The sequence below is a fragment of the Leptonychotes weddellii genome, chromosome 8, assembly GCF_054177405.1.
Source record: "Leptonychotes weddellii isolate Sample4059 chromosome 8, ASM5417740v2, whole genome shotgun sequence".
Lineage (NCBI taxonomy): Eukaryota > Metazoa > Chordata > Mammalia > Carnivora > Phocidae > Leptonychotes > Leptonychotes weddellii.
In genome coordinates, this window is record NC_138376.1 from 76,456,697 (window position 1) to 76,468,004 (window position 11,308).

The window sequence follows — 11,308 nt, forward strand, 5'->3', positions numbered from 1 at the left end:
TAAAGAGACCTGGGGTCTGATTCCTTAAAGTATAACCTCATAAACACTGAAATAAATTATGGAAAATGTCTCCTTATAGTGTTGAAGAATTTTATTTTGAAGGGTTAAATGGGTGTGTGTAGTCTAATGCTCCCTTGTTATTCTACTTTTCTCATTAGAATTCAGGTAACATTTTGTTATTGAGGAAATGAATTTGTCATAACATGCATAATTTTGATTTGTTTCATTCTCTTAGCTCTTTCCCCCTGCCCTCCAAGCCCTTGCTAGTGCCTGTTATTTCTTTCTTTATAAATGTGTCCTGGTTGCTCTGGAAAAGAAATTTATGACTAGGTTCTAAGAATACACACAGCACTTAGAGGAAGTTGTTTGAAGCCTCTCCTTTCCCAGATAAAAGGAGGGAGGGGACAACAGTGTGGAATGTGGAAGGTTGATCCAGTAATCCCCTCATTCTTTCATTCAGCACCCACTGCATGCCAAACCCTATGCTGAACACTTAAAGTCAAATGAGACATACTCTCTGTTCTACTCTCTCACAGCCACGACAAAACAGAGCCGGATGCCCTCACCCAGGGATTTGCTCTGGAATCTACTCTGTGCACAGCATTTTGCTCCTCCCTCCCTGGAAGTGGGAAAGCTGGATTCTATGATGACAAGGAGAGTGTCTTTGGCCAGGAGACAAGTTGTCTCCATTCCTCCTGCGGGGGAATGGGGCTGAATAGGGTATTTTTTCCGGGCCTGGCCCAAACTGGGCTGTGCCTCGAGGGCCCATTAGGCTGCAGGTCACAGCAGCTGGAGCCCAGGCGCCCAGAGCCAGTCACGCGTCTGTGCTGCCCGCTCCACGAGGCACAATGGAGTCATTGACTATTTATTTACTCCGTACAACAAGGCTGCTGTTGACTTAATTACAGGAGCCTCCCTGCCACCCCCTGGATCTTTAAATGACTAACAGACTCTCCATTGCCGCTAACTAATCTCTCCTTAACCTCTCTGAGTCCTGAGCCTCCCCAACCTGGGCGGGCGCAGGAGGCATGTAGGAGGTACAGAGATTCCGCAGTGGTGTCCAAGAAGCTAGAGGCTGGTGGTCTTGCTTGAGAGCCAGGTAGGGTTTGGGAGGACCGTTTCGGTTTGTTGCAGGACTAGGCTGAATCAGGCGCTAGCCCCAGGGCGTGCAGGGTGGCAATGCTGAGCCAGGCTCCGGCGGGGGCTTAATTATAAGGGGGTTGCAAAGAAAGAAGCAACCAAAGGGCAAACTCTTGTCTCCAGCCAAGACAATCAGTGCCTGGAGACGCAGAGCCTCTCTACTTCCGGGCCTTCAAAATTACAGATTTGAGTGCCTCCGGGGAACAGAGCTGCTGGAGGACTCCGCAGGATCTCACCTGGCCCCTTCCTCTTACAGCCCGTTTGCAAATTGTCTCCAGGCTCAGGGCGGCCTGCGCCCGCTTAGCCTCATTTAAACCTTTTCGCGAATCCCTGCTCGCCAACTTCCTCCCGGGGCAACTTGCTAAGTCTCTGCTCTAGTTAATATCGTAGGGCCGAGGATAAAATAGCAATGGTATTGAATAGATGTTGACTTATCCGACCCAGAGGAGCAGAAATCAGAGATTGTTTGCAGAAGCTAATCGTTTCTGCTGAGAAGCAGGGGAAGCCTTTAGTGCTCGCCGCCAGCGGCTCCTCCCTGAAGCCGAGCCACGGGAAGACTCCTGGTTTTCGGTGCTCCTCCCCACCTCTGGCCCAATAAAAAATCCTCCAGGGAATTTAGACGGGCGGCCGCCTGGCCGGGACTGATCTCCAGGCTCCTTTCTCCGACCTTTGAGTTTGCGACCTCAGGTTCTGCGCCCACCAGATCTCAAACCCCAACTTCGTTCTGCAATTTGCTTGGGTTGATAGTTCAAGGACCTGGGCGGGGCGCGGGGTGGCGGGGGTTCGAAGCCGTTTGTCATTAGGCACCAGACAGTCACAGAGACTTCTCGCCAACACCCCCTCCCCCTGACACTCGGGAGAAGTGATTGCTTTCAGCAACGGAGGAGACGCGAGGTGAGGTGCGCGGATTCCAGGCGTCTAAGAGGGTATGGGCAGCGCGGCGGGGAGAGCATTAGTAGTGTACACAGGAGGCGTAGGTGGAGGTAAGTCGCAGGTCAAAATCTTTACCGCAAACCTCAAAGGGAAATTACAGTAGTTGGACTAAAAGGGCCACTTTGGAGACTACCAGCTGCTCCCCAGATCCTGGCAGCAGAGAAGTTTCGTTGCTATGGTTTCGAAGAGGTATAAAAGCCACCACCCAGAACCAAACGTGCTCGGGCTCCTTGTTTGTGTTGGGGGGCGGGGGGCAGGCGAATTCCTTGGGGGTTTGCAGCACTCCCTGACCGAACATCTCAGTCCCCGTCCCTCCATCCCAGAGCAGGCGGGGGTGTGCACAGGAGATGAAGTCCCGGCCAGGGGATTTTTAACGTCCAAGCCTGGAGGCACCCAGAATTATCGCACTTTCGCTCCTGCGGTCCAGGTCCAGGGGCGAGCGCTGCGCCCTGGTGGCCGCAGCCGCTGGGTGTGTGCAGGGGCCGCGGGGAAAGGAGCGCGGCGCCTTTAAAGCAAGAGGCGAGGAACCCCCGCCAGGAGGCGTGTCTGTCTCCGCCGCCGCCGCCGCCGCTGCTCCGCGGTCTCCGTCTCCGCCGCCGCCGTCACTCGCGCTCGGCGCCCGCGGCTGCGCTCCTCTGTCCGGGAGCCGCAGACTTCCCACCCGACTTCCTCCGGCTGCTCCTCCCCGAGGGCCACCCCTCCCCCTCCCTGCCTACCTCACCCGCAGCGAGAGGTAAGGACTCCCCCGGTGGGCTCTGCTCTGGGCTGCCTCCCGAGGTGTATGTTCCCACAGGAGGGACCAGGGGTGGGCGAGGGGCTTTTAACGGCTGGAGAGGAAGAAGGCGAACAGCAGCGCCGCGGAGCCCGGTGCGCTCAGGGCACCCGCGGGACCGATTCGCTGCGAGTGGCTTTGTCCCGCTCGCCTCAGCCAATTCCCGTCAAGGATACAACTGGCTCAGTTGGCTGCGGGCGCTCGCTTTCTCCATATAAAATAATAAGTGGACGTGTCAGGAAGTGGCCTCAGCTACTGGGACTCACGCGAGGCGAAGAGAGACAGATGGCAAGAATCTGTGTATCTGCCTGCGGGTCTGAAGAACTCCCCTGCCTTCCTTCCATCCGCCCATTTTTCCATTAACCCTGCTCTTTAGTTCTGTGCTGAACTACAGACATTCATTTTAACCAGTGCCAGTGTTGAGAGCTTCTAAAAAAACTCGGAGGGTGTCCCATTAGGGTAGGGGGAGTCACCCACCAGGGTGGATCATAAACGTTAAAAACTTTTAATGACTCTCACCCCCTGATATTTTTACCTCCAAGGAGTTCTTTACTAAATACCACGACTTAGGCTGAGGCTCCCTGGGTAATGATTTCCAGTTTAGAGAATAGGGGTCGGACGTTAGAAAACTTACTACTACTATCCTCTTGGTAACACACAGATTACCTTCTAGCATTTCTTCATCTTCATACTGTAAGTATTCTGTCATCAGAAATTACCTTACGGATTAATGATTATTTTTATTTCAAAAGAGGTGATTGATTCATTTGAATTTTAATTAGCTTGTAGTTTAGTTACTGGAAGATAGATGATAATATTTCAATTTTGATTTGCCTAACTTTTTATAGGAACTGTTCCTGTAACCATCGAGACAGGTTTCAGTGGCCTTAGAAACTAATTAAACAATCAAATAAACAAACAAACAAAATGAAACACACAGAAGGAAGGTGATTGAGAAATAAATGATGCCTGGAGTCTTACCTGTTTGTTTTCTTCTATTTTAAAACGCATTGGGGATTGCACAGACTAAAATTTTTAAAAATAAAAAAAAAGATTCCAGGACATGTAAAGCGATTCCAATTCAATTTCTTAATTAAGGTACACTTATTTTTGGCATCTAAAAATTAATTAAAGCTCTAAATGTCTTTAATCATCAGTGCAGCAGAATGTTGGTGGAACAGCTGGTATGTGTTCAGAATCACAAGGGATTGCATAGCATAGCATTCATAGTTAGAAAGAGCGAAGTGCAAGTATGCAACAGTGTGTTTTTAACTGATATCAGCTCTGACTTTATTCTCTGGCACCTCTAATGCCATGGATGAGCAGCCTGTTTATTTTAGCTCAGCTTCCATACAACAGGCTACACACATGGAAGAATAGGTCAGGTGTTACTATAAGATGAGGTTTCTCAAATGTCACATAACAGCAGGACTTTGGTGACAAGTCAAGTAGAATCCTTAGAAAGAATTCCATGTGAAAAAAATTTAAATACAGGTATGGCATGGAAGAACCTTTGAAACACCTTTGAAATTCAGGTTGTCCTGGGATATGTATTTGCTGTTTCTTGCAAAAGGTATAGGCATTGTCTTTTTAAACGTTATGCTGTAAGGATTATTACACATTTGTACATGCCCCAGCAGGTGGCAGCTAACTAGAATAAGATTCATTTTCACTGGGAGAATAGAAAACTAAAATTGCTTCTCAAGTAATAGTGCCCAAGAATAAGAGGTCATTAGTGTCAGTAAATATAAAAACATAGTGAAAGATGAAGCTAATGGCACTTTGTTGTTGTTGGAACAAGCTTTGCATGAACACGATATACATTTTGTTCTTTGCTAATTTATCACAGGCTTGATATCTCTTCATGTCAGCCTTCTGTGTGTGTGTGTTTGTGTGTGTGTGTAGGCTTACTTTAGATAAAGCTTCTCTCTATGTGTGCATATATGTGTGCATTTGCTGTTTGTCATCTCTGCTTTGACCTTGGAACCTACAGAGCTTTGGCTCCTAGAAATCAAGGTTGCCATATGGTTAAAATAGAGACAAAAAGCAAATGAAACTACGCAATAAGGTGTGTAAATCTCACTATTGGTAAATATATGATTGTCTGACACCAAATAGTATTTTTTTTTTTCCCTTTGAGAAAGGAGCAAATTACAGAACTGACACAATTTTAAAAAGAGTTCAATCTGGTCAGTGAATACTATATAATGACTTTATCAATCCTTCATATAGCCTTAGAATTATGATGTGTGGTATCAGTATTGGGGAGAAACTTGCAATAACTTCAAAATTGCCCTACTCTGAGGTATCTTCTCTACAATCTATTCTATTCCATTCTATTATTGGGGAGGTAATCTTAGGATTTTTGTTGTTTTTGTTTTAGGTTTTTTTTTTTTTTTTTTAGGGTTGTTGTTGTTTTTGTCCTGGGAGTGAGCAGAGTTTAATGAAAAAGAATGGGAATTAACCTGATTACCCTTGTAACAGATGAAAAGCTGAAGGTGGAGAATTCAAGCAATAACTAATTGTACATTTTAGAAATGTCTTTAGCCACTGAATATTGACAGCATGTTATTCAGTATTCTGAATTCTTGGTGGTCTTTCCGGCGTTTTTTTAAATACTGAGAAACGGTAGTTTAGTGCTCATGAGGGAACTCACAGTTAATGTAGATGGCTTTTGTAGTACTATGCCCTGGAAAGGGATGACTATTAGCACATCCTGGGTATGCTAAGCAAACCCAGTAAGGCACACTGAAATATACACACAACACAGTTGACAAAATAGTCCTCTTGACAATGTGAACAATGCAATAGTTCAAATTCCTAGACTCTGTGTAGTAGAAATATTCACATTGTCACTTCAAATGGCACATTACCCATTCAATGTACTACTTTCAATGTACTACTCCAGAATAAATCAATGCCTGGAGCGCTGTCCGCGGTCCTGAAGAAAGGTCTTCTCCTATCCTGCCGAAGTTCAATTAGGCAGGTGGAGTTGTCTGTGATGCTGAAGTCTTTCGGATTAGTTGATGGATGTAAATGAACCTAATTTAGCATATGTGCAAAATTGGTTCTTTGGGGGCCAATTAATAGTAAGAAAAATTTATGATAGACTTTTTACTGTTTAATATACTGGGTAAGAACTTCATGAATCTGGAAGCTTGATCTTTCACTTTTCCAACTAGAAATCCAGTAAATAATCCAACAAAAGCCAGATAGTTTAAAATACTAGTTTTAAGTAGAGAAGTTACAACTGTAATGTCAAATGCCATTATGTTAACAAGGAGTTATGGTACATTTTGTTTTCCCAGGTTTTATTAAATGCTAACTATACTGCAAAACTGCAGTATTTTGATTAGTCACAATAGAACATGCTCTTTTCAGGTAGTGTATATCAATCATGTTGACAGATGAAAAAACTAAGAATATTTATTGTTGCTCTGGCTGTCATTATTATATCTGCTAGGATCAAAAAGAGAAAGAACAAACAGAATAGGATAAATGAGACAACAAATACAGAACATATTGGACTATACATGTCTTAGAAGAGATATTTTAAACATGGACTGAAGGAGTCGCTAGATACCCTTGGTTTAGCACAAGGTGTTCCTTTTAAAGTGCTCAAATAGTCAGATTATTTGATTGAATTGCCTGCTACACTGCAGAACTAGTCATTCATGATACTTATTTTTGACACTGCAGTTATGCCTCCACTTTTTTTAAAAGTCAATGCGCACTTAATGCTTTTGCAAAATGTAGCTTTATTCTCATATCAGCATTTTATAATACCTTAAGAAAAAAGTAGAATGAAAAAAATCACTACATCGTTTTCTTGCTATCTGGAATAAATAGTACTCATATCCCTCCTTATTAAAAAATTAGATATTCTTCAAATAAGGTAGAATCTTATAATTTTTTCATAAGGTTTAACCTATGCCCTGTGAGTTGGTTATGAAAAACAGATTAATTTTAAGAAACAAGTCCAGCAGTTTGCGTTTCGTGCTACTTGATCACTTAAAATACTAATATGTAGTAATATACTTACTACTAACCATTTCAGTTTCACTTATGAATGTAAAATATTAAGACTGGGTATTTTAATCTCTATGCCTGGATGACAGCATATTACTTATTTCAACAGCAAAATGTATTTTCATGTTAAAAGAATATATACTTATGTACTTTTCTTTTCATTGAATAAATTGCACGTGGTGAAAGCCAAGACAGTCCGTCACTGCTTGAAGACTCTAAATATTCTGACCAGAACACTAGGCAATAATAAGGCATTTTTAGACAAAACTGTGACACTCAGTGTCGCCCAAGCTATGATCCCATATTCTGCCTCTGAAAGAAAAACATACTCAAAAAACCAAAATGAGAACAAATTTGGGCATAAATTATTGAAGCTTTTGGAGTTTGTTATACCAACTTAAACATCATTGTCTTTTTATATAGGCACAATTATTTTAGATGAGCTAAAAAAAAATGGGTGGGAAAGTATGATTCCTTCATTTTAACTCAACAATTTTCCTCCTAAAAAGACCACTTGAAGAAATCTATTTTTTTATTCCTGGGTAGTAATTAAGGAATGTCCACTCAAGTTTTTAAAGACTATCTTGACTTCTGCAATTGCACTCTAATCTATATTCACTCCTGGACAAAATTTTAAGAATATAAACAAGACTTTCTTTCAGCCTAAACACAGGTTATATTTGCAGTAAATTCCTCTGCCTTAGACCACTTCCTTTTATACAACTTACAGGCAAAGTGACTTTGGTTTAGCTTGTCATTTATTAAAATTCATCGGTGGATTGTAAGAAGTGCGCTTGCATACACCAGTCACTCTCTTAGCAAAGACTCTTATGGAAAATAAAAGCACTTTTCTCCACGTAAATAAATCCGACTTCTTTCTTGAAACTCAAGGCGGGCGTTGAGATAGGTTGCATAAGAGATATTGGGGAAGCTTGCTGGCGGAGAGCCTTAACAGGCAAGCAGCTATCTCAATTTTTCTCACTTAATCTTGGCTTCACGTCAGAAGCTGTGCGGCAGTGCAGTAGAATAGGGCCTGGCAAAACCTTTGCGAGCAAAGCGCCTTTTGTGCTGGGACAGTGGCTCATTACCGACGCCTCGGAGGTTCCCAAGGCTGGATTTCCTATTGATTTCCTCCTCCTTTGCTTCCCCAGGCTCGCGCGGCCGGACATTGTGGGTGTGCGTGCTGGATTTCTCCCGGATGCTCCCCGACTAACATGGATGTCCCACCATCCCTTGCAGTGGAAGGTTGCTCCTTGGCGCAGTGAGTGAGGAACATGCAGCGATTGCTAATGGGTTTGGGAAGCGGAGACTCCTTCCTCTCTGTGACCATGCCGTGATCGTGTCTGCGGCCACCACTCGACGCATCCTCATTCCTATCCGAACCGGGAGCCTAACGCTAGATCGGGGAAGTGGGTGCCGCGCGGGTGGACACAGAAACACCATGAAGATTATTTCCCCGATTCTAAGTAATCCAGTCTTCAGGCGCACCATTAAACTCCTGCTCTGCTTACTGTGGTTTGGATATTCCCAAGGAACCACACATGTATTAAGATTTGGTAAGATTCCCCATCTTTTTCTCTTGCGGGGTATCCGGCTCCAAGGCAGCCGGATGTAAACAGGCGGGCTCACTCTGACGGGCGGGTGGGCTCAATGCGTTCCGACCTGTTCACTGCTCCGGAGCCTCCCGGGGTTTTAAAGAACCCCTGCGTGTCATTTTCATTTCCTTTTCTCTTTCTTTTATTAAAAAAAAAAAAAAAATTAGCCCCGGAAGGGTGAAGTGAGTGCCAGTGTGGTGGTGGTGGTCGCTGCATTACCTCCACACAGTAGCCACAGACGGTGATGATGCTAGGGGCACCGCCGGCGGTTGCGCCCGCCTCTCTCGGCGGGAGCCTTCCGGGCTTGGCGGGCTGGACGCGCGTCAGGGCTCCACGCATCTCAGCTTGCGGGGCTGAAGAGTCAGTATCTGGGAACTCTTTGGAAAGTTGGCGCCTGTCCGCTTCGGTCTGGGACTCGGACAGGTCCGCAAGTGAAAGGCGCTAACCCTTTTGATTTCTTTTGTCATCAGAGAGCCTTTTAGGTTAATTTCACCGCTTTTCCAGCCCCTGGTGCCTTTACGGGGACACGGGGCTTTGAAAAATATTGTTGTAAGGTAGAGGCTCTACTTAGCAGGAGGAGACAGCTGCTTAGCTGAAGAGAAATAGCGGCCTAAGAAAGGTTTTTTTGTTTTGTTTTGTTTTGTTTTGTTTTTAACTTGTGAGTCCTCCTCTCCCAGCTTTCTTACCTGTCCTGATCTAATGAATGATTAACAGTGGTGAATGGGGCGGAGAGGAGTTGTGTATGGGAGTCTAAGTATGCATCTTTATTTCACTGTGGCATGATAACAGAGTCGAGTGGCAGTTATATATTAGAGGAATCTATTACTTTCCAAAGCAATCGGGGTTCCTTTAGAGCTCAAAGGGAAATCTAAACATGGGATTCCATGAAAACGCTGGTCAGAAGGTCTGCTTGGAGGAAATGAAGCGTGGGCAACACTCAGCTGCTGTGGATGGCCAATGGAGTTTTAGTAGGAGAAGAACTAGTCAGGGAAAGTTCCCTTAAGTAGGTAAGAGGGAGAGAGGAGAAAGCCAACCAGGTAAATGCTCCCACTGTGGGCGCCTCCTTTGACAGTTCAAGTGGATTTAGACCAAAGAGTGCGAGAAACCATATAATCCTGAGCATGCGTCTTTGAGATAAAAACAGATACATTAAGTCAGTCAAATTTAAGTTGAAGTGATTGCCTGCATCTCCTATCATGTCAACAGCATCTCTTCTCTTTCCTTTTTTTCATGTGCTTTTTCTGTAATGATAAAATCTCTCATCTTTCTCAGGCTTTGTGAAACCAGGGTAGGAATGCTTTTCACATATTAAAAAAAAAAGGGAATCCTACCTTCCCCTCCCCCCATTCAACACGTAAACACCTGGAGTCCAGAAGGCTGGTAATGACAGAGACAACAGGTCTATCTAAATTCCTACTGTAGCTTTTTTTTTTTTTTTCTTTCTTCATGCCTTTAGATGGTACTTAAGCACGTTGCTCTTAGCAACAAGCGTCCACAGGAATGCCTGTTTTTTTGGATGAGATTAAACAGGTCCCTGTATCATTAAAAATGTGTGTGCGTTCAGCTGTTCTCTTTCAAGCATGGTAAATGCTACAGTATGGTAGTTTTGCCCAATATTTTGAGTAGTACAACGTACTTATTTGGAATACTGAGGTATCTTCTGAAATGTGTTTGTGAATGAGTGTGCCTTAGTGTGTTTGCTTGCGGACTGGGTGGGGAAAAAAAAAGAAGACTTGGAGCTGAAAAACTGCCACCGATACTCTAAAGATTTAATTATTGCTGGTCTGGTCTTGCAGCACAATATTTGCTGAATCATTAGATTGTTACATTCGCTGATCATTTCATATCTTCATATTAAAAATCTTGGCGACTATAGCAGAGTGTGTAGCAGCTTTCTAAAAGAGCTGACACACACACAAAAATATATTTTCCTAGACCAATGCTTACTAAGAATGTCCTTAAGAAATAGGAGAGTAGGCAAAGACTTTCTTGCAGTGCCTTGATACCCTAAACCAACAGCTCAGTTTTTAGATAACCTGTTATTTTCTCCATTAACTTCAGACATCTTCCACGTGGAGATCTATTTTCTCTGATTTCTGACCTGAGTTATGGGGAAGGATTGTGTACATTGTAATCATTGGACCATTTCCCCTGTTGGGGCTATTTGGATGCAGTGGTTTATTTATTTTTTTTCCTTCTGGGGAAACATGTTTTGAGTGGACTGGATGGTTGGTTGAGAGTGTATAAGCCATTCTTGAGAAAGGTTAATTTCAAATTTGACTCCAAGGACCAACCAAAGCCTCATCCTAAGATCCGTTTCTTGTAAGGGTAGGGTTTGGATTTGCTGCTGAAGCAGCTACCCCTGGGCAGTGGCCTGCCAGGTGCTGGTGAGAAGCACTGCCTCTGCTGAAGAGGTGGCAACTAGTCCCTTCCCCACTTCCTCCACCGACTAGGCTTGACTAGGAGCCGCCAGCCACCCTGCAACTCTGCCTTGCCTCGGTGCTATGGCAACTGCTGAGCCCAGCCAGGAAGCTGTCCCAGCCCCAATTCCCGTCAGGTGGTGGAAAACCACCCTCAAGGGCTCTATGCTGTCCTTTCTACCCTTAACCCCCGCCCTCCACGTCCCCTCCCCCCACCCAAGGGCCATAACTTGACCCAGAACCCGTGTCCTCCTATCAAAGTCTGTGGATTGGGGAGCTGTCTGCACAGGGCGCTGACCCTTGCCTAATCGCTTTCAGTCCCCCGCCCGCAGGTCTTCCGGGTACAAAGCTTCACTCACTTGCTCAGGGGCTTTCTTACACGCGCTCTCTCATTTCTCTCTCTCTCTCCCTCCTCTCTC

The 11,308-nt window shown here is 44.6% G+C and overlaps 1 protein-coding gene across 7 annotated transcripts in view; it reads left to right on the forward strand.

Moving 5' to 3' along the window:
* The first annotated feature begins 1,902 nt into the window (after window positions 1-1,902).
* GRIK2 (glutamate ionotropic receptor kainate type subunit 2) overlaps window positions 1,903-11,308 on the forward strand; it is a 647,288-nt gene continuing 637,882 nt past the window's right edge. For 2 of the 7 annotated variants that reach the window (XM_081828720.1, XM_081828719.1), the window contains exons 1-2: window positions 2,521-2,806; window positions 8,026-8,430. In XM_081828720.1, coding sequence (XP_081684846.1) covers window positions 8,316-8,430 — 115 coding nt within the window. In that variant the 5' untranslated portion in view covers window positions 2,521-2,806; window positions 8,026-8,315. Of the gene's footprint in view, window positions 2,035-2,518; window positions 2,807-3,517; window positions 3,539-8,025; window positions 8,431-11,308 lie in introns of those variants that run through there. The other 5 variants (XM_081828716.1, XM_081828715.1, XM_081828718.1 and 2 more) reach the window with 5 other exon arrangements.